Source organism: Pteropus medius, unplaced genomic scaffold, assembly GCF_902729225.1.
Source record: "Pteropus medius unplaced genomic scaffold, Ma_sr-lr_union100, whole genome shotgun sequence".
Classification (NCBI taxonomy): Eukaryota; Metazoa; Chordata; class Mammalia; order Chiroptera; family Pteropodidae; genus Pteropus; species Pteropus medius.
The window spans coordinates 627,315-648,379 of NW_024349802.1; the positions used below are offsets into that span (position 1 = coordinate 627,315).

The 21,065-nt window shown below is 64.6% G+C and overlaps 2 protein-coding genes and 2 long non-coding RNA genes across 7 annotated transcripts in view; 1 reads left to right on the plus strand and 3 right to left on the minus strand.

Moving 5' to 3' along the window:
• The window catches only part of LOC120581230 (uncharacterized), an 18,656-nt gene extending 18,361 nt beyond the window's left edge, over positions 1-295 (minus strand). The window contains exon 1 of the mRNA XM_039835970.1: positions 164-295. The gene's annotated coding sequence lies outside the window, so the exon portion shown is untranslated. The remainder of the gene's footprint in view (positions 1-163) is intronic.
• Positions 296-441: 146 nt separating this feature from the next.
• On the plus strand, positions 442-5,513 carry LOC120581233 (uncharacterized). 2 transcript variants are annotated; one of them, XR_005647176.1, is made up of 3 exons: positions 442-4,305; positions 4,818-5,077; positions 5,365-5,513. It is a non-coding gene; the product is annotated as an uncharacterized LOC120581233 (long non-coding RNA). The 2 variants fall into 2 exon arrangements; XR_005647175.1 differs by having other exon boundaries at positions 442-3,535; positions 3,660-5,077; positions 5,365-5,417.
• A 564-nt stretch (positions 5,514-6,077) lies between these two features.
• The window catches only part of LRRC27 (leucine rich repeat containing 27), a 24,282-nt gene continuing 9,294 nt past the window's right edge, over positions 6,078-21,065 (minus strand). The window contains exons 5-13 of one of the 3 annotated variants that reach the window (XM_039835967.1): positions 18,561-18,770; positions 18,368-18,426; positions 16,060-16,212; positions 14,861-15,218; positions 13,540-13,686; positions 11,030-11,126; positions 9,676-9,794; positions 8,267-8,396; positions 6,376-8,081 (exon numbers count right to left, since the gene is read on the minus strand). In XM_039835967.1, the coding sequence (XP_039691901.1) occupies positions 7,566-8,081; positions 8,267-8,396; positions 9,676-9,794; positions 11,030-11,126; positions 13,540-13,686; positions 14,861-15,218; positions 16,060-16,212; positions 18,368-18,426; positions 18,561-18,770 (1,789 nt within the window). In that variant the 3' untranslated portion in view covers positions 6,376-7,565. Of the gene's footprint in view, positions 8,082-8,266; positions 8,397-9,675; positions 9,795-11,029; positions 11,127-11,608; positions 12,861-13,539; positions 13,687-14,860; positions 15,219-16,059; positions 16,213-16,935; positions 17,465-18,367; positions 18,427-18,560; positions 18,771-21,065 lie in introns of those variants that run through there. The other 2 variants (XM_039835968.1, XM_039835969.1) reach the window with 2 other exon arrangements.
• On the minus strand, positions 19,082-20,987 carry LOC120581232 (uncharacterized). The gene is made up of 3 exons (XR_005647174.1): positions 20,851-20,987; positions 20,226-20,329; positions 19,082-19,738 (listed from the first exon to the last, which is right to left on the minus strand). It is a non-coding gene; the product is annotated as an uncharacterized LOC120581232 (long non-coding RNA).

Below are 21,065 nucleotides of genomic sequence, written 5' to 3' on the forward strand. Positions count from 1 at the left end.
TGGCGGCCGCGCTCGCGTGCCCCGAACCCCGGACTGGGAAAACCGAAAGCGGGCGCCGGCGCTGACCTGGAGCCGGGGCCAGGCCCTGGGTGTGTGTGTTGGGGGGGGGTGTCCCGGGGGAATTCCGGGGGTGTCCGGGACCCGCACCCCCCGCCGCGCTCACTTTTTCGTGCAGTCCAGCAGGATCCCGGCGAAGCTGCGCTGGCCGCAGCTCACGGTGACCAGCAGCGCGCCGTTGACGACCTGCTCCACCCGCACGGGCAGCCGGCTGCCGGCGCGCGGCTCCATGCTCCCGCGTCCCGGCCGCCCCGCCCGCCGGCCGCCGGGTCAGCCCGCGCGTGACGCCGCCGGCCGCCTGACGTCACAAAGCCCCGCTCGGCCGGCCACCGCGCGCGGGCCGGGGGCGCCGAGGGCGCGCGGGGCACCCGCCCGCGCGGCTGCCCGGAACCCCGTGCCCACAGACGCGCGCGGGGGCCGTGCCGCCTGCGGAGCTCGGCGTGAGGACGCACTGCGCAGCTCCGGGATAGGGCAGAGTTTGCGCCCGGCCTCCCGGAGGCTGGCCGCGAGCGCCCGCGGGAAGGACCCGCGAGCCGCGCGGACAGGCAGCAGGGGACACTCCCGGCCCTGCCCCTGCCCCGGGGGCCTCCCTCCCGGCCCCAGCCCTCCTCCTCTCCATTCCTCGGCCCTGCCCTGGACCCCCCCACCCCCCGCCATTCCTGCACCGGGGCCCCCGCCTCCGGGTCTGGCGCCCAGTGGCCACACGGGCACAGCGAGGAGGAAGTCCCGGTGGAGCGAGCAGGAAGCCGGTCGGGCCGAGGAGACGCGGGGCGCCGAGGGAACACCGGCGGGCGCACCGCAGCGGCCCAGTCGCGCCCTCGCCACGTAGGGGGCACTTGGCGACCCCCGTGTGCCAGGCGCCCCCCTGGGTTACGAAAGCCGTGCGCCTGGCCCTGGGCTGCCCTGCACCGGGGTTTGAGGGGTGATCCCGTCTGCAAGCTTCGGTAGTGAGCGTGCCCCCCGGGTCGCCGGAGGGGCCGGTGCGCCGCCCGGCCAGTTCACAGTGGGAGCGAGAGCGCAGGTCCCCAGAGCGCGCAGCCCGCCCGCTGGGGGGCGTCGGACGTAAAGGCGCCGAGTTGGCGCCGACCAGCGCCCGGGAACCCCTTCCGCACCCCCGTCCCGCTCGCCCGCTCCTTCAGCCAGGCTAGAGCTCTCGACTTCCCGGAGCACTTGCGCGCGGGGCCCAGCGGTTGCAGTGACCTTGCCGGGAGCGCGCCCTGGGCCCCTCGGCAGGGCTTGCTGTGCCTGCCTGGGCACCGGAGACGGGCCGGCCGCCGGTTGTCGTGACGACCCGACGCCACCGCCGCCGGGCCCCGCCCCTCTGAGCTCCGCGCCGGGCCCCTCCGGGCCCCGCCCTGCGTTGCGCCGCCACCCCCGGCGCCGCCAAGGACAGCGGGGCCGCTGCCGAGCTCATTCTCGCCCTCAGGTGGCCGCGGGGCGCAGAGCCTTGGGAGAGGAGCCCCAGGGGAGCCAGGGAGGCGGCGAGACCTCGTAGCGTTGTGCCGCCCAATGGTACAGCGCTGGGATCAAGGCCCAAGCAGCATGAGTCTTGCCCTGGGGGACGTTCCAGGGGAGGCGTCGGAGCAGAGCGAGCACCTATCCTCTGCATGGCCCGGGTTCCAGCAGACACCAGAGGGACCCCACAAGGAGGCCTCAGGCACCTCAACTCAGCTACCTCTCCAGGGTCAGCCAACCCCTACCTGACAGTTCAGCCCCCAAAGAGGCCCGACTGCTGTCTGTACCCACAGACTGCTGCAGCCCCTGCCCTGCTTCACCCTTCCGGAGCTGGGTGGGCTGACATTGGAGCAAAGGGGCCAGGCAACAGGGACCTCAGCTGGCATTGGTTGGGAGGGCTGGCCAGAGGCTGCCCGCCAGCTCAGCACAAGTGCCAATGGGCCTGCAGGTGTCTGCTGGGCACTGTCCTTCCTGGGCACTGCAGACAGACAGCACCACGGACCAGGGAGCTGCGGTTCGAGTCAGCCCGGCTGTGTGCAGCGGGCTGTGTGTAAATGGGGGTGCCAGGAAGTGCCGGGAGTGATGGTGCTTGGGAGAGGGGGAGAGGCCCCACGTGGCAGCACAAGCATGCTAGCTGGCAGGGCCGAAGTAGTGGGTGCAGGGGGTGCAAAGAAGGGGACCCTCTAGAAGTCCTGGTGCGTGAGGTAGGGGGCTTCCTGGGTAGAGGAGGTGGGTGGGACAGGTGCACCTGAAGACAGCCTGGGCTTTGGGAGAGTGCTCCTCCTGGTCCCCCTCAGCCTTGACCCCATCTGTGCTGTGGGCTTTGTATGTGAACTTGGAAGCCATTTCACAATCCTGTCTACCAGGCAGAAGATAAAAGAGCGGACGGATGGACAGATGGACAGAGAGATGGATTTGCAGTTTAAAGGTGTCTGCTTAGGGCCCCGCCCAGCAGCCCAGCCCCGCCTCCTGCTCCTTACAGCCCCCTTGTTTCTAGAAGGCCCTGGGAGTTTCCGGAGCCCCTGGCGAAGATGCAGATGTCCTTCAGAGGTGCTGATCCCCACAGGCCACTTCTGTACTGACCCGGTCTCCTCTAGTGTCCCCCCAAAGGACCAGCTGGTCCTGGATAGAACATTCCAGGAACCTAGTAGCTGCGAGCTGGGCTGTGAGGGGCCCAGGGCTGCCTGGGGGACTAGGGAGGGGCTGCAGAGTGACCCAGGTGGGGGAAAACAGGGCCTAGAGCCCCTCCCCAGGGCTCTGGACTTCGCCCTGAAGACTTCACACCCTGCCATGGCACCACAGCCACTGCCAGGCCTGCCCAGCACCCGGCCATGGGCTCAGCCTGCGCTGAGCACTGCTGGTGTGACCAGGGCTGGCCCGCCAGGTCAGATGGGCAAGGTGGTGGTGTGGAGGGGACAGGAGGCCTGTCCAGCACCTTCAGTGAGGCTGGCTGAGCTGGGTGACCATGAGCTGGCAGGAGGGCTGGCAAGGTGTTAGGGATGCTCCAGTCAGGGTTCCGCGCTGTGTCTACTTCCCCTCAGTCCTGGTCCTCAGAAGTGCTGCTGGCTTCACCCCCACAGCAGCCTGGCCCCACTAGCCCCACCCCCTCCAGTCCCTCCTCCTGGTCCCTAACCCACAGGAGAGCCTGCCCAGCCCTGCCCAGCCCCTGCTCTGGGTGCGCGATCACACTGTCATCTCTCGTCCTGTCTCTCCCACGAGATGGGAGACTCACGGGGGCCTACCTGTGACTGGAAGGCTGCCACGGTCACCTGGCCTGTTCTGGGTTTGCCTGGCCAGGCGGCTCATGTCCGCCACCCTGCCCCCTCCCCCTCGCATACTTGGGGCTGTTCCCACTTCCTCTTACTAGAGCTCCCTGGGGCTGGCCCGGAGGGTGGGTCTCTTGCAGCACAGCCAGGTGCTTCTGAGATGGGACCAAAGCTGCCAGGCCAAAGGGCCAGAGCCAGGGATGAGACCAGAGAGCTTCTCGGAGCCGGCGGCTGGGGCCACAGGTGGTGAGAGCCAGGTGGGCCCTGATGCTTGTGCCGGGCAGTGGCTGGAAGGGAGAAGAGGCCCTTGAGAATTATTACCACGTGCTAGCACCCTTCCTGGGCCAGGGCAGAGTGGGGGTGACCAGGCTTTCCTCCCAGGCGGCACCAGCACGGTTCTCTCGGCAGCTGGGCCAGTGGCGGGGTCCTCAGGCCCTGGGCCATGGTCAGGGCCGGTCTGGAACCCCAAACCTGTGCCACATCCCTTGCAGCGTCTGCCCAGGCAAGTGGAGATGTTGGGTGGGCTGGGAGGAGCTGGCGCCCCCTAGCGAGCTGCCTCGGCCGCCCTGCCCCGCCCCACCCCACAGCCTGCGCCCTCTTGCCTCCTCCCGGCCCGTGAGCGGGTGGCTGGCTGCAGTGGCCCCGCACCCTGCAGGCCCAGACCTAGCGCCTGTGGTTGCCAGCCCTTGAGCGAGTGCGGCTCGTTCTGGAATCGTTGCCTAGGCTGTAGAACGGGGACCCACGCCCCTCCCTGTCCTGAACCTGAAGAGGAACCTGCTCCCCGTGGCAGACAGAAGTGTAGCATGCCCGAGCTGGGGGTGGCTCACTGAGAAGTCCAGAGCACGTGCTGCTCCATGTGGGTTCGTGACACCCCCTCCAAAGGCTCCCGGGACCCCAGGCACCTGTCCAGGCCCTCAATGTCCTAGTGTTGGAGAGAGACACCTCCTCCGTGGTGATTCGACCTGCTTGGCCAGAAGCTGACCTCTCCCGTAACAGTCACACAGATGGGCAGAATCTGAGCGAGTGGGTGAGGACGGCCACCCACCCTGCAGGCCATGGCAGCGGCTATGTGCCCAGGCCGTGTCCTGCCTGAGGTGCCCTCGCCGGGGAGCGCAGCCCCAGGGCCGAGGGGCAAGTGCTCCTCGTGGTGACAGGCGGTGTCCTGCTCCCTTCGGCCTAAGCCTGAGCAGGTCCAGCCCGCTCTGCACCCTCACAGCCGAGCTGCCCTGGATGCGGGCGGGGTCCCTGCTGGAGGGGGCCACATGGAGGCACCAGGCGGGGGCGGGGGGCGCCTCCCAGGTGGCCCTGCCAGGGCACAAGGCCTGTGGGATGGCCATCGGGGACGGCCCTGTCCAGCCATGTGAGATCACAAAGTGGTTGCTGTTTGAGCCACTGGTTTGTCACATGGCCATAGGTAAGGAGCAGAGGAGACATTGTAACGGCCTCATCTGAGGCAGTGGACGGGACAGGGGCGGGAAGGGAAAGGATGGGCTTTGGGAGCATGGAGAAGAGATGACATTTAAATTTCAAAAAATTAAGGGAAAAACGCCCTGGTTATGAGGAAGGGCAGCGGACCGTCACCGCTCATGGGATGGAAAGCGCGCCACGCCCGAGACTAATGACTGCGCCTGGAACGAACCAGCAAAACCAACCGGCGGACACGCAGCTGGCGGAGTAGAATGGTGCGTCGCCCTCGCAGAGTCTCCGCCGGCCCTCGAACCCTCCAGCCAGCGGCCTCCGGCTTCCCCCACACGCTGCTCCTAGGAACGGCCCTTGGAGCAAAGCGCCTTTTGAAACAGGTCGGCGTGAGTGGGGTTCCCCTCTGGGCAGGGCGGGCAGGGCGGGCAGGGTTCCTGCCGCGGCCGGAGACCCCAGCCCAGAGCTCACAGGGCTGCTGGTGGCCGGAGAGGGGGGCAGAGGGGGTGCAGCCCGCGGCGCGGGAGGCCACAGGGCCCAGGAGCCGCCTGTGCAGAGGGAAACCGAGTCAGACGGACTCCGAACGGCCTGCGAGAGGATGTGCGCGGGGGGCCAGTCTGTGACGGGGAGGTCCGGGCTCTGTGCCCTGGCTGGACTTCGCTGTCCGCAGGCAGGAAGGGCGAAGATCAGAGGAGACCACACCGCCAGCGGGAAGGACGGTGAGCTCACCCAGGCCCCTCGTGGCGGGCACCCTCCCCGGCAGGAAGGGCACCAGTGGACCTCGGTCCTGGCAGGAATCGGGCACCCGCCTGCCCCCGTGTGGAAGTCGATCAGCCAGCAGGGGTGGGGGAGGGGAGCAGGGCCGCGCCCACGTCGTCACCAGCACGGGAAGACACACGCCCTGTGGCCCGCTGGCTGTATTCTCTCTCTGTCAATGCGGCTTAACCGCTGCAGAAAACACAGGCTGTCTGCAGACCACACCGTTAGGATAAGCTGAGTCCTGACGTCCCCCCGCACGCACGAGATGACCTCCGAGGAGGGCAACGGCGCACCGGGCGCCTCTCTCAGGCCGAGGAAGGCTCCCACCGGCACGCGCGACACCGGGTCATCGGTCTCTACGAACGTCTTCAGATTCTTAATGTTTCGTGTTAAAAAACCCGTTCCGAGACGGGCCCGCAGGTGGACACACAGGGCGGCTCCCGGTGAGAGCTGGCAGGTGACGGCCCCTGCCCAGGGCAGGTGCCGGCTTCAGTTCCACTGCTTCGTCCTGCAGCGTTCTGGCCTTTGGGAGGAGAGGAGGGACAGAGTCAGGCAGGCTGGCGGGGCTGCGGTGGCCCTCCGATGCTATGGAGGTGGCGGTGCTGTCTCGCGGGGCCCGGGTCCTTCCCGGAGGCGCTCGCTCAGTGCACGGCCCGTGCAGCACGCCTGACGCCCCTCCGAGGACAGTGACCTCCCCGCCAGGGTCCCCTGGTGTCCTTTGCACAGTCAGTGAATGGACGAGAGAGATGGGACCCCTGCTCATGTTGCCACGGCCGGCACCGAGACTGTGGTCCCCCGAGACGCAGAGCCGCGGCAGCAGGACTTGGTGGCCGTGCCATGGAGGGGACCACCACGCCTCCGTCCGAGGCCCCTGTGCCCAGGCTGACGCGTGGGGCCAGGACGTGGTGAGAGGAAGCGAGGCAGGGAGCTGGCCCCCCGGGTGGGTCCGCGGCCAACAGCAAGGAGCGGGTCTTCCTGCCTCTGCCCCCGAGGAGCTGGCCAGTGGGTTCTGTGTCTAATGCCAGGCCCGCCGGTCCCCAAAGAGGGCCCCTCCCCCTCAGCCATCTCCCTGAAGCAGAGGCCGGACCTCTACCCAGGCTCCCGCCTGCACAGGCCTGTTACCAGTGCAGGGTTCTCGTCGGAGTGACCACATAATGTTGCTGACCGCCGGCTACCTTGTCCTAAAAAGCTGTATTCTTTGAGGAATTACAAGCATTTACTTTGCTCTGTACACACCTGCCCGAGTCCTCCCAGACGGCAAGCCCTCGGTGTCCGCGGACTGGCCAGAGACGCTGGGGACACCCTCTAGGCCCCACGGGCTCCGCCTGGCCCTGGCACACACACAGCCGGCCTGTCCTGGTGGGCACTTCCTTTCCCCGTCCAGCCCCTTGTCTGGGAGAACGCACTCTGTGGAAGCTTCCAGAAACGGGCTGTACAGAGTGACGCTTCTGAATCCTTCCTCGACGCTGGCCCCGGCCCGGCCCTGAGCACAGAGCTCCCTCAGGCTGCGGGTGAGGGCCACCGCCGTGCTGCTGTACCGGCCTCCGTCCTGGCCCCTGGCTGGAGCCTCGCAGGATGCCCGGTGCACACGGCACACAGGGACCCCCTCACCCCGTGTTTTGTCAGCCCCCCCACCACATGCCCTTGCATCTCCTGCGCGTCAGTCGAGGGGAGTCCTGGGTCCTCGCTCTGGTCTGCCCCCCACCTTTCCTTTCTGTCCTGCTTCGTGGGGGGCTACTCAAATCTGCCTGCGGATTTATTTTAATTTTTAAAGGTTTTTGCCATACTTTCAACTTAACTCCAAGACTTCTCAGTGGTCTTTTCCATTTTAGTAAGTTGTTTCCTGGGAGCTCTACTTCCTGCTGCTGCCAGGGGGATTTCGATTGTTTCCCAAACGACCGCATTTCTTCCGAACGCGCCCTCCACTGTCCGCCTGGCCCGTCCCCACACGGGGGCTCTCCCCTAAGCTGGTGACTTTGGCTCTCGCTCGTGCTCAGGAATGAGGCAGTAACACCACTGGTCAGCACTGAGGACGTCGGTGGGTGGAGCTTTCCGTGGGGAGGCACCCCTGCTGGTCAGCTCAGGACTGGGGGCGCCCAAGTATTGGAGTCCTCAGGTCACTGGCCTTGGCCAGTTGATTTCCCCAGAGACGGCCCTCCCCGTTCTCGACTGGCGGGAGGCACCTGGCCCCCGGGGGAGAAGGGACAGTAGTGCAGAGTCCTCAGATGGGCTGTGGGGACGGGGCTCCAGCTTCCGCACCAGGTGAGATGGAGCAGACTCCCCACGGGCTAGCGTCCAGCCGTCTAGGGGACAGACAGGCCAGTTCCCCACGGCCTCCGGGCGCACCGTGTCAGCAGGCGGCTCCAGGAGCTCGGCGAGGCCTGGGACCCTCGCAGCGCTGGGCGGGCTGACCGCGTGTCGTCCGGGGTGGAAAGGCTCTCCCTCCACCGCTGCACCAGGCACATGGCCCGGACATTCCCGGACACTGTGGGAGGGATGGATGCTGCCGGCAGCGGGCGAGAAGACCCCGCGGTCCCCGCCGTGGCGTCCTTGTCCTCGGTGGCAACTGCGCGGCCCCCCAGGCTCTGCCCCGCCTCTGCCGACGCCCCGGCGGGGGGCGCCACACGCCTGAGGGCTCACGACACAGAAAAGCATCTCACCCTCTGACCACCAGGAATTCTGGGGACGCCCCGCCGGAGGGCACATTAAACGTCCCCCACACCTAGAGACCGCAGGCTCTGGAACGGCACAGCAAGCTCCTTTCGGACTTTAATGGAACAGCTGATTTCCACCGAGAGCAGACGAGTACTTACGATCTCCGGGTCCCCCGTGGCCTTCCTGATGCCCTCGAGGGGGGCCGCGCCCCGACGTCTTTTCCTGTGTTCATGCGTCCGTCGGATGTGCTGTTTCACCTTCTCTTCCAACTCCCCGCCGCGGAAGGTGCTGAGAAGACACGCATCATGAATCCGCGGGGACAGAGGGACCCCGGAGGCCACCCGCCCCGCCCGGCAGGCACCAGCTCGCAGGGCCTGGGCCGCCGCTCCCGGCCCTCTCCCCGGCAGAGGCGGCTGGAGCCCACGCCCTTTTACAAACTTCAGATGCAGCGAGATATTGAGGACGTTTCGCACTGTGCCGCGTGGACGGCGTCTGTTTCCACGTCAAACACAGGGTCAGTAACCCTCAAACGGCCCGAGAATGGTAAACACAGTCGGCATCAGGGTTCGGGGCCGCGCCCTCCAACGTGAACGAGAGCACGCGGAGGGGCCGGGAGCCTGAGACGGCAGGGCAGGGCGGGTGTCAGGAGGGCGGCGTCCCTCCTCTGGTGCGTGTCAGGCGTGGACCCCCGGTGTGTCCACCAGGAACGTAACGGCCCCCTGAGACCGCGCCGGACCCTGGAGGCAGGGTTCGCGTCTGTCCTGTTCGCTTTCCCGCGTAACTGCTGGAAAGACCCCGCAACAGCCTCCCAAGGACTGCAGGGGGGGGACCCAGGTCCACGCGAGCCAGCGGCTCAGTGGAACATGCCCACAGGGCGCTGGGCGTCAGGACAGACGTGGCTTCCGTGGGTGAGGATGAGCGAGATCACGCCAGTGCCGTGGCTCCAGCTGAGACCGGACCGATCTGCCGGCCGCGAGGTCCCGAGTGCCAGGAAGACGCTGCCACCCACAGGCCCTGCGCCGATGTCACCCTCCAGGCCCCCCGAGCCTCACGCGGCCTCCGGAGCAGTGGGAACACACAGTGCTAGGCAGAGCCGGACCTGTGGGCCAGGGCCGGACCAGTCCTGGAGCGGGGCGGTCAGGTGAGTCTGCCCCGGGCCCACCACGGGCTTAGGGCTGGCTCCCAGCAGTGCCTGGTGCGGCTCGGGGCTTGGGGCGGGGGGCGGGGGTGGCGGCCAGGAGCGCAGTGCCGAAGCCTCAGGCCTCCCAGCAGCGACCCCGGCCGCCCCCTACTTGCCCGACGTGCTGGCAGGTGTGCGGGGAGCCGAGGGCGACCCGCGTGGGTGAGGCTGCTCAGCCAGGAGCGCACACCCAGGGACACCTGGCTGGGGCTGCGAGTCCGGGCTCGGCGGCCAGTCCAGGCGCAGGCCCAGGGCGGCACTGGGGCCGCGGACACAGGGGACCTGGGAAGGTGCCGGGCCCCAGGGCAGCTGCTGCTCCATGCGGGCCGCTGCGTGCTGGGCCTCCGGGGTGCCGGGTGAGTGTGGGGCCCCGCACGGGCCGCCCACCTCCGCTCTTCCCTCGCTGGCAGCGCCTGTTCCTCGTTCTGTCTCTGTTTTCCGGGTGGGTTCACGGGTGTTTTCTTATTGTCCACCACATCTGTGGCGAAGGGAGCCTTGGATGCCACCTAGGAAGGACGAGGCGTCCTCAGGGCTCTGGGAGACGCTGCTGCGAACGCAGCCCGCCGGCCGTGCGGTGGACGCGCCTTCACCGCTGAGGCCCACGCACAGCCAGGCAGAGAACAGCGGTCACCGCCTGAGTCCGCCCCAGCGACACACACGGGACGGTCTGCGGGTTCAGCAGAGCACCCTCCATCTACGACGGCCCCACCTCGCACACACGGACGTGACCATGCCCTTAAACCACAGTTTTAAGCCACAGCGTGACCAGCCACATGAGGTAGCGCACGTCCGTGGTCAGGATGCCTGAGTCACGGATTCACTGGTCTCGGGCAGAGCTGGCCAATACGCCTGATCCCTGGGACAGGTGGCACCACTGCCCACTGGCCCCACGAGCTCCAGGCTCTAGGTGGCGGGTCTCAGACGTGTTACCAGACCACTGCGGTGGTCGATAACGCCACCCCACTCCCTTCAGCCACCACTACGGGCTCAGGCTGCGGTTTGTAGGTTTGATGGGGTGTGCAGGTGGCAGGGAGGTGGGCTGTGGAGTGAAGGGTGGCGTCCAGGAGCAGAGGGAGACAGGACAAGGGCTGACCTGCTTTTGGAAACTCTTAAGAATTCACAGACGGTTTAAATTTGATTTGAAAACAACCCAGTCCTTAGAAGTACTGGGTTATAGCGTCGTACGAAGTACGTTTCCCAGCTGAACAAAGGCCAGAACGCTCGCTGTTGCCACCGGCCAGCACCCTCGCGCCCAGACGCGTGCCCCTCACGTCACCCCTGCTTCCCCTCTCCCATGTCCCCCATCTTCTGGGTCTGCCTTCTGGAACCTTCCTTCCTCCTCCTCCCTCCTTGGGCCACATCTGGGTATCTGCCTGGTGCTCTCCTGCCTCACGACCTCCTGGAGCCCCCGCCGTGCACGCCCGGGCCAGGCAGGCGTCCCTGAAATGCCCCCTGGGTGAGGACCTGCCCCTCCTTCCTCCAGCCGCTGCATGGGTCCCATGCGCCCACCACTCTTGCCCTTGATGTGGCTGCAGCAGCCAACTCCTGCCACGGGCCCGGCAGACTCCGCCTCGGGGCAGGGACCCAGCTCCCGACGCTCAGGGGCAGCGAGGTTTTGCTGAGCGCCAGCCCAGCCCCCTCCACGGGCTGCTGCAGCGCCCGCCCGGGCCGCAGGACGGAACTAGCGACACGTGCGCATCCCCCCAGGGCCGCCCTGGGGGCCGTCGCCTGGCAGCAGTACCGGAGCCCTCCGCGGCCGCGGGCCCTTGCCGAGCCGCTCCTCTCTGGCCCGCGTGGTCTGCGTGCGCTCTCTCCACTCCTGCAGCACTCTGCTGTCCCTGGGGAAACATCACGACGTCCGCGTCACGCTAGGAGCGGCTGCAAGCGAGGCTCACGGGTCCCCACTGTCGGCGTCCAAGTCCTCGTGCGTGGGACATCTGGGCGGGACGAGCCAGGCCCGTGCCGAGCCGCCAGCTGAGGCCTCCGAGGCCACTGGGCAGTCGCTGCTCCCCATGAGACCGAGGAGCCGCTGACGAGTCAACCTTGCCCCAAGCGAGCAGCGTCTCTCCCCAGGCCCCTCGACGTGGTACGGCCACGCCGCCCCCGCGGCTCTGCAGACCAGGCCCCACTGGCACCGGCTCGCCCGCTGCCCCGTGATCTCCCTGCAGTAACACCCCAGGGGCCTCGCTGCCCGCAGCTCCCAGGCTGGGCTGTGCCCCCACGCCGCCTGCGGGATTTCTGAACGGAAGCCAGCCCCTGCCCGCTGCGGTCATGCTGTGGTCACTCCGTGGGGGCAGGTGGGGCCACTGGGAGCCCTCACCTGGCCCCGGCCTCCAGCTGCCCATCCGAACCAAGTCCTGGGCCTCCACAGCCTCCTGTGGTCAGCGCCGGTCCCCGTCGGGCCCGAATCTGGCCCTCTCTCGTCTCCCTCAGGACACAGCCCCTCCTGCTGCCTGCGCTGCGGGCCCTGTGCCCACGGAGACGCCAGCGGAACGGGCTGCAGCCTCCCCAGGCTCCAAGCCCAGGGCTCAGGAGCCGTCTCCGGCAGCCACGCTTCACTATTTCAGAGACCCGAGAGGACCAGCATTGCCCACCCCCCACCCCTGCCGAGGACCCCACGCGCAGGGCTGCTCCTGGCTGGTTCCAGAGTCCCCGGCCCCAAGCCCAGCTCATGCTCCCCGCTTCCCCACCCTGCCGCTCTCCCGCGTGGAGCTGTGACTGCCACCCCACACACCACCTCCCGGACGAGGGGCTCCATCTTGGCGTCCTCTACCTCTCGGAGGGATGGAAGAAATCCCCCTGAGAGGGGCGGGTGGAGTGTGGGAGCCACACAGGCTCAGATAACCAGGTCCACGGGGCTCTCCCTTGGGTCTAAGCCACAGGACTGGCTCCCACGCTGTCACCGCGGAGACCCCAACGTGTCTCTGAGGGCCCGGCCGGGAGGAGAGCCCGCCCTCAGCAGAGCACAGTGCCGGCACCACCGCGCTGGCCTGCAGTGGTGGAAGCCACATCCGCCTGCTGCACCCCACAGCCCCCCACAGGAACGCAAGGCTCGAGCACGGGATGGAGGCGAGTGCTTCTCCACGGCCAGAGGAGCAGGTGCCGGGACGGGCTGGCTAAGGGAGCAGGGGAAGCATGGCGGGAGGGTCCACCGGTCAGTCAGGTCAGCTGATACATTGGCCAGAGGGGGCTCCCTGAGCTTGGACAGGACACGGGCGTGCACGCCCCGCCTGGAGAACGGCCCGGCTAGGCACCTGGGTCCTGAGGTGGAGGCACAGGGCCCGGACTCCCGCTGAGGGACACTGGGGGGCTTTGTGGGGGGGGCTGTCCACAGCTCTGGCCAGTGTGACCTCGGGAGCAGCCCAGACCACACTTGGAATCTCAGACTCGCTGTCCGTGAGCCACGTCCCTGCTGGTGGGATGACGGCCCAGAGGCAGGCACGTTGGGTGCCCTGAGCAGTCGAGGGCCCGACCTCACCCCTGTCCAGTGCAGGACAAAGAACTGACTGGGAAGTAGGTCTGGCATCGGGGTGGGGCGGGGGACACTGAGCACCGTCAGCGCCCAGCGAAGACACACGCCCACACGCCCGGCCAACTTCAGCAGGGTTTATTCGCACGGGGACTCTTCGTGGGGGAAGGTGGGGAGGTGGGTGGGCCCGGGACGGTGCAGCCACCCTGATCGGAGCTGGGGGGCTGCAGCCACCCCAGGACCCGGGACTCAGGGGCGAGCAGCACGGAGCCAGCCACGGTGAGGGCCCCGGCCAGCCCCAGGCGGCACTCGCGGGGAAGGGCGGGGGCAGAAAGGCACTGACCTCCCTCTCTCCCCTGTCTCCGGAGACCGGCGGGGGCTCCCCACTGGCCAAACCCCACCAGGAGGTGAGCGGTCCTGGGTAGCTGTGGGTACGGTCGGAGGCAGCTGGCCTCCGGGGGCCCAGAGCAGGCGGGAGCCGGGTGGTCCGTGGGGCTGGAGGACAGAGGGGCCGGTGAGGACAGGAGGGGACCCCAGCTGGCCACAGACCCAGGCGGCAGAAGCAAGAGGGAGCCCTCCGGGGGCCTGTCTCGTGGCCTAGGGAAGACCTGCCGGCACGGGCGGGGCCGCGGAGGACCAGGAAAGCCGGGAGAGCACCCAAGGCTACGGGGAGCTGGGCGCCCGGCCCGCCCTCGACGCGGCCTTGCGCACTGCACTCAGCGGCCGGTCCGCTCCGGACGGCCGACCGGCTCAGGGCGGCTCGGGCCGGGCGCGGGGCTCACCTCCTGCGCTGTTCCAGCAGCGCCTGCTTCTCCCGGAGCTCTCTCAGGGCCGAGGCCCGGCTCTCCTCCAGCCACCCTGGCCCCGGCACCGCGGGCTGCGACGCCGCCAGGCCTGGCAGGGCGCCCCTGAACGAGCGTGTCTTCCTTCTGCAACGACACAGGTCTTCGGCCGAATGTCCACCGCCACCCCGCGACGAACACTCGCCTGGAGCACGCGCGTCGGAGAGAAGGCTTCGGGCGTGGAGCGGGGCTTGTGAGCCCGGTGCCCACCGACCGGCCGAGGCCACAGGCGGTGCTCGGCCGCCCCGCTCCCTGCCAGGGACGCTCTGAGGGCCGCTGGCTGGGTCTCAGCCCGAAAGACCGGGCAGGACGGGGGTGCCGGGACAGGCCCCCACCTCCCAGCACGTTCTCCTCGCCGGCCCCCACCAGACTGGTAAACGATGGAGGGAGGGAGCCCTGCCCTTCAGTGTGACTCCGTGGACCGACACACACAGCAGCCGAGGCGTCACCTAGCAACGTGTTGCCACCCTCCCACGGCTGCGGCCGGTGACTAACACTGTACAAAGCTTTTGTTTTTAAAACTTTCAAGCGTACAGGAGAAGCAGCATGGAATGAACCCCAAAACCTTCCAGGTGCATTGGTTTTCAATCTGTTTTCAATATTGCCTATGCCTGCCTCCTCAGACTTCTCCCAGAGGATCCAGACACAGCACACACAGCACACACACACCACACCACCTTGGCAGCACCTGCCTTTTTACAACCTGCCTTTTCACACATGCACACAGCACACAGCCTGCATGACAGCACATCACGCGCGCAGCACACATGCCGCGCACATGCCTGCGTCTGCCGGGACCAACCCCACAACACACCACCACCACACACACGTGCATACACCACATACACAATTACACGTACCTTGTGGCCAGGACTTCCATATGCATACTGTCCCACACACACCATGTGTGCACGTTATCTGACCATGCACAGACATGCCATACATGCATACATGCCCTATGCATAATGCATGTGTGCAAGCGTCCCCTAACATACACACATGCTATACATCTCACACACATGCACACACACATGCACACAGACATGTCACAAACACGTGCACACAGACACACAGACGGTCCTGGCTTTCCCTCTCGTGCAACCTCCTCCTTGGGGCCGCTGTTCGAGGCGGCCAGCCCCACACCGGGCTGGGAGTGCCGCGTAGTCAGCGGCGGGAGCGTGGTGACCAGGAGTTTGACAGGACGCTCGCAGAGGCTCTTGAGCTCGGCAGAGACCGAGGCAGGCGCCCGGGCCTGGCGCACCTGAGGACGCGTGGGAGGACGGGGCGTGCGGCCTTCTGGGTGTGCAGCGCCTCCCTGAGGTTTGGGGGCAGCTCCGCCGCCAGCAGCTGGTTTGTGAGAATCTTCGCCTGCTCCAGCCCCACGATCTCCTGCCTCAGCGTCCAGAAGCGCCTGATCTCCTCGGTGCTGGGCCACTCCTCCGGGGGCTCAGCGGACGGGCGGGGCGCGCTCAGGTCCAGCGTCTCCGCGGGCGGGAGGTGGCCCGTGGTGCCCCTGGGCTCTGGCGAGTGGGCGCCTCCTGCGGGCCTGCTCTCCTGGGGCCCGCCCAGCAGCAGAGGCGGCCGGTGGCTCCGCTTTCCCCCTGTCAGGGCCGGAAGGGCTGCGAGAGCAGAGCGAGGCCGTCTCGGTGGGCGGACTCGCGGGTGGCCCCTGCCCACGCGCACAGGCACAGCACAGCCACGGCCCGGCCCGGAGCCCCAAAGCCGCTGTTCTGCTCCCTCCCCAGATCTTTCGGTATCTCTCTCTATTAATTTTTAGCCCGTGTGCCCGTTGTTTTTGTCTGGCAATAATTTGTTGACTTGCAAACACTTTTATCTCTAGTTCTGGCTAAGTAATTTGAGAGGTAATGGACCCAAGCTGCATTCATCCACTGTCTGCCAGGTCCCGTTAGGCACTGGGGCAAAAAGCCTTTCTCTAAACACAACGTCCGGGAGGACGGCTCGGAGCAGGAGACAGGTCAATGCCCTGATGTCCAGGGCTGCCATTACTGCGCAGGCCCCGCACGACCCCGGGGCCTGGTCTCCTGCTGGGCCCACAGGTGGCCAAGTGTGACCCGTGCTGGTGCCACATAAGACACGGTACACAGATGCACAGGACACTGTGCTGCCAGTGTGAGACATGCCAGCCTGCTGCACACTCGGGGCGATGTTTTCAGAGAGGAATGGATTACAAAATGGGAAGCGCCGTCTAAGGCACAGGCGATGCCTGACGGCACGTGGGTTGGGGGCTGCTTCCCCGCCGCGTCCCAGCGAACTTCTCTCCAGCCCCGCGCACGGGCGCCGCACGGGGCCCCGAGGCGCAAGCCCAGGAGAGGAGCTCGCAGGAGCGGACGCAGCTCGCTCGCCGTCGGCGAGCAGACAGGCTCCCTGGCCCTGGTGCTAGAGGGCGTGAGCCTTGGTCCCCAGGCTGTCTGTCACCGTGAGGATGACTGTCCCACCAACCTGGCGGAGCCGGCTCTCCTGAGGGGGCGCGCTGCACCGCACAGAACCGCAGGAAGGCCAGCACGGCGCCCAGCCCCTGCTGCACCACGGGCGGCGGCGGGAACTCCAGCGGGCAGTGCCTCAGGCTCAACGCGGTCAGCGTGGCCACGCCCCCTGCGGGGAAGAAGCCACCAGCGCTTTACACACTCTGTGTGAATAAAACGGGGAGGAGACGACAGGGGCTGTTTGCACGTTAGGGAAAAAAATCCCACTGAGGATTCTGAGTAAACTGATATGACAGACGTCTGAGATTTGCTTAAAAAAACAAAACAAAACCAAAACACGAAACAAAACAAAAAAAAAACCTCTGCAGGGGAAACGAACTCCAAAGATTCAGACCAGGCTGGATACAAATAAATTTTAAAAAATAAAAAAATAAATCAAACAAACAGAAGCAGCAACGGCAGTTCTCAGGTAAAAATCATAATACGAAGCTGCTGTGTTACCTAAAACACCCATCATCAACAGCAGCAGCAAACTCGGGCGCACAAAGAAAAGTGAACGTGCCTCGCACTCAAGACGCACGAAGAGGACAGACGCTGCCTCCAGACGACCCAGGTGTTGGACGCAGCAGATAAAAACTTAAAAGCCATCGTTACAAACATGCTCAAAGAAATCATTATGGGAAATACACCAAAACGACTCAACGAATAAAAAATGTCAATAAAATAGAAATTATTAAAAAACCAAATAGCAGTTCAGCACGGGCCGAATGCAAACCGCACTGCGAGGTGTGGGGGGAGGGCCCGCGCCCGCCGCGCCCACGCAGCTACCGACTTTTGAAAAACCAGTGCTCTACGGAGGAGTATGACAGAACTCAGGACCTCCACAACGTACCCCTCACAACGCCCAGCACACGATCCAAGGTCACTGGACGTGTGAAGAGGAAAACAGAGCCCATATCCAAAAAAGGCAAGCGACAGGGCCCAACGCCGAGGCCACCCAGATTAGCAGACGAGCACTTGGGCGAGGTGTCATGGGTCGAACGGTGTCTCCTCAGAGTCTCACATTGATTTGATGCCCGGACCCCTAGTACCTCGTGCTGTGACCGTACTCAGAGACAAGACTTTGGAGAGGCGGTCAAGACGAGGCGGTCAGGCTCAGGCGAGAAGCATCATTGCACAACAGGACGAGGTGGCAGGGCCGCTCACCGAGCAAAGGCCACGGGAGCACGGCGAGAAGGCGGCCGTCCACAAGCCAGGAGACGGGCCCCGGCAGCTCCCAACCTGAGACACCTCGACTGTGGGCCTCCAGCCTTCACACGCTGAGGACATTCGTTTCTGTTGCTTCGACTGCTGTCTGTGGTAGCTTGTTATGCAGCCCAAGCGAACACACACAGCTATTACACGTCCACCCGAGGGCGTGACGGAAAAGGCGTTGGTACCAAATTAAAAAAAGAACGCGGAGCAGAAAATTAGAGGCTATTTTTTAAAACATGAAAATTCTAAGACCGAAAACAATATCTGGAAAAAAATTGACAAGATGATTTTCACAGCCCGTTGGAAATAACAGGAAAAAAAGACTCACGGACTTGTAGATATTTATCTATTTCCTCTGAAGAAGAGAAAAATGGTTTTTTTAATGTGCAAAAGCTCAGTGACTGGTGGACAATAACGAAAGGTCTAACACGCAGGCAAAAGGGAGAAGAGAAGCATAGGAACCTGGGACACTGAGCTGTGGGTCTGGCCAGGCGCAGACGCGACGCGCGGGACAAGCACAGGACGGGGAGCGGTGGGGGGCTGCGTGTGGCTATAGGTCACGACATTTTCTGTGACCTGGGACAGTGCCAACTCCACGGACGTATGCCGTAAGACCAAGAGCAACTGTTACACCATTACAGGAACGTAAAAGGTAGAGCTAAATAGTAAAAAAAAAAAAAAAAAAAAAAATTAACTGGAAGTATAAACAGCATCCAACTGGAAAGCAGAAATGGAGGAAAAAAATGAGGTGAACAGAAAACAAACTAGAGCGACACAGCGACATCCACTCGCATCGATAACTCCACTGAGTGTGACGAACTGGACGCTGGGACTGACTTCAGGCAGAGACTGGACAAGGGCAGATCCGACCGCACCTGCCCCACGAGCAGACACGGGCAGGGCAGGTGGGTACGAGAGGCTGGATGTGGCAGGGAGGAGCCAGCAGGGGGCTGCGGCGGGGGACCCCAAGGGCCAGCGAGCCCCTCAGGGCCATGCCTGGTGATTCCGCGGCAGCTGCCCGTGGCTCCAGACTGCAGCTTAAAACCAACTTGTATTTTATTAACACTCACCCAGCTCCACAGGCAACGTTTTGATAGGGTTTCTCTCTAAAAGCAAAGTTTTCAAATACCTTTAAAACAAAACAAAAAATACAGCACTTAAAAAGCAGAAAATCAAATGGCCATCTCTGAAACAGACGGCCAAGTTTCTTCATTTGTCGTCTCTTTAAGGGGCGACTCAGCTCAGACGCAGTGACACACGCACGGTCTGTCTCGATGCTCGGGCCCGGCTCCCAGCTGGCGCTGCTGCCATCCAGGACCAGGCAAGCCTCTGCTGGAGGCTGTCCCAGGCTCTGTGGGGTACGTAGCAGCATCCCAGCCTTTCCCCGCTAGATGCCAGTATCTCCCCAAGCTGTGACAGCCGCAGCATCCCCAGCGAACCAGCCCGGCTGAGGACCAGCGCCCACTGCCGCGCCTCCGCAGGTACCCTCGTGCACACTTCCAGTGACAAGTTTACGAACGTCGATCCTTAATTGCTGCCTGTGATCCACCGACCATCTGCTTCCGCTGACTTGCCAGCGGACACACAACCTGTCGGCGGACCTGGAGCTGCCCGCGAGGAGGCCCGGCGGCCGACGCACGCCGGAGACCCTGCCGCTCTGCCAGCGAGCTCACGCCTCCGACACCGAGAAGGGAGACACCAACGCTGGCATTGTTTTAATCAGGCTTTTTGGAAAGTTTAAGGCTTTTAATAAGCCCATAATTACTTAAAATTTCTAATTAATGTGTTTGGGTCTTCAGCAGGCTGCTCTAATTTTAATGACACGATGGGTTATAAATCACATGCAAAATTATATCTTAGACAACACTAAGCAGCTGGCCTCGACTGGCAAAACCAGATTCCAAAATTTCAGAACTGTGTACTTATTTTAGAAGAAAAAATAGTGTTTATGGGAATAGTTATCAGTATATTTGAAAGCTTTGAGTAACAATTACTCCCCAGAACGGTGTAAAATGCTAAAACAATTTATGGACAAAAGGCACTAAATTACCCTAAACACAGAAGATGGGGATCTTGTGGAGAACAAAGCCTTCCCAGGCCACCCCGAACCACAAGCCCAGGGGACTCGAGGACTCTAGGTCGAGCTGTAAGGCATGAAGTGGAAGCAGACGCAGAGTACGCTCAGCCCCTTGTCACACGCCCAGCTGGCAGACCAGCCCCGGCCGCTGTGCCGAGCCCTGGCTGGGGCTGAGGACGCTGTTCTGTGTGGCCAGGAGCACCCTCTCGCAGGCAACCTGGTCTGCAGACCTCGCCGGCCCACGGCTCTGGGAGAAGGGTCCCTGGTCTGCTTTCGCCCTGCTGGGGGGACCGGCACACCAAGGACTCGCCGCCTCCTTGAAGGGCCTGGAAAGGCACCAATGAATCGGAGAGATTTCCCCTTCCTATGACATGGGACAGAATGTTCGCTTTTAGCAAATGCTGTTAAAAGCTGTGAGCTACAGTCCAGGCCCCTGCACAGGTGGTTTCCCAGCAGCCACCTGCAGACACGGGTGCCTCTCTGCAGACGCAGCCACTCGTGTGAGAATGGGGGTTGCCCGGACACCTCTCTCCTCCCCCGCCCACGTCTGCCCCGAAGCCCGGCAGCTCTCCAGTGCACGGTTCCACCTTGTAGGCCCTTCCTGGAGCCGCCTCCTGCATGATGGGCCACAAGGCCCCTAACTGGCCCCCTGCTCCACCCTGGTCCCCGTGTGACCTTAGAGCAAGGTCAAATCCCACCCAACCTGTTTGAATCCTTTCAAAGTGAAATCCAAAGTTGCAGCTGGGCCCATAAGCTTAGCCAACCCTCTTAAACGCATCCCTTACCACTCGGCCCCTCCCGCGTGCCACCACACTGGCCTGGCTGGCCCTCGCCACCGAGCACACGCCCACCTCGGCCTCTGCAGGTGCTCTCGGATGCCCTGACACCAAGGCTGAAGGCAGGGGGACCCCACGGCGGTGTGCCTCCCGAGTGAGGGTGCCAGCTGACCCCGGCTCTGGGGAGGGGGAAGAGGGGGCATGGCACGCACCCGAGAAGTGGGTGGAGGCGCTGGGGCCGCTGGGGCCGCTGCGGTCAGAGGGGAGGAGCGCACGGGACGGCGCACCCCACTCTTCCCAGTGGGGGACTATCTGTGATTTACCAGGAGCTGACGCGGGCGCACGCAGCCCACGGAGCAGAGCTGCCCGCCTGTGACCTGCCAGGCGGGTTCCAGCCCTCAGGCAGCTTCACGCGAGCAGCGTCCTAGCCAGGCCCAGCTGCTGCGCAGCCCGCACAGCCGGCCTAGCAAAGGCACTGTGGCCACTGGCTCTCCCTGGGGCCCGGCGTGCCCTGGCCAACCACAGTCCCATGCAGCCGCACCCCCGGCCACCGCACCCCTCTGCCGGCTCTAAACCACTGAACGCTTCTCTTCTGAAGTCACGATTCCCCTGGGGAAAGGAGCTGAGCAGCAGGGGACAGGCACACGGACATGTCGGGCGGGGGCTGCCTCCAGTCTGGACACACGGGGACGTGACTCACCGGTGGGCGCCGATCCCGGGAGGAAGCGCCGTGACCCTGTTGTGCCGAAGGTCCAGCCAGGTGAGGTTGGGCAGCAGCTGGAAGAAGTCGGCGGGGAGGGCGCGGAGGGCGTTCCTCTGCAGGTGCAGCTGCTTCAGAGCAGAGACAAGCGCGCACGTCAGCCTACGGGGCGTCCAGGGCGACCGGCCACTGCAAGCACGCTGGGCTAAGAGGAA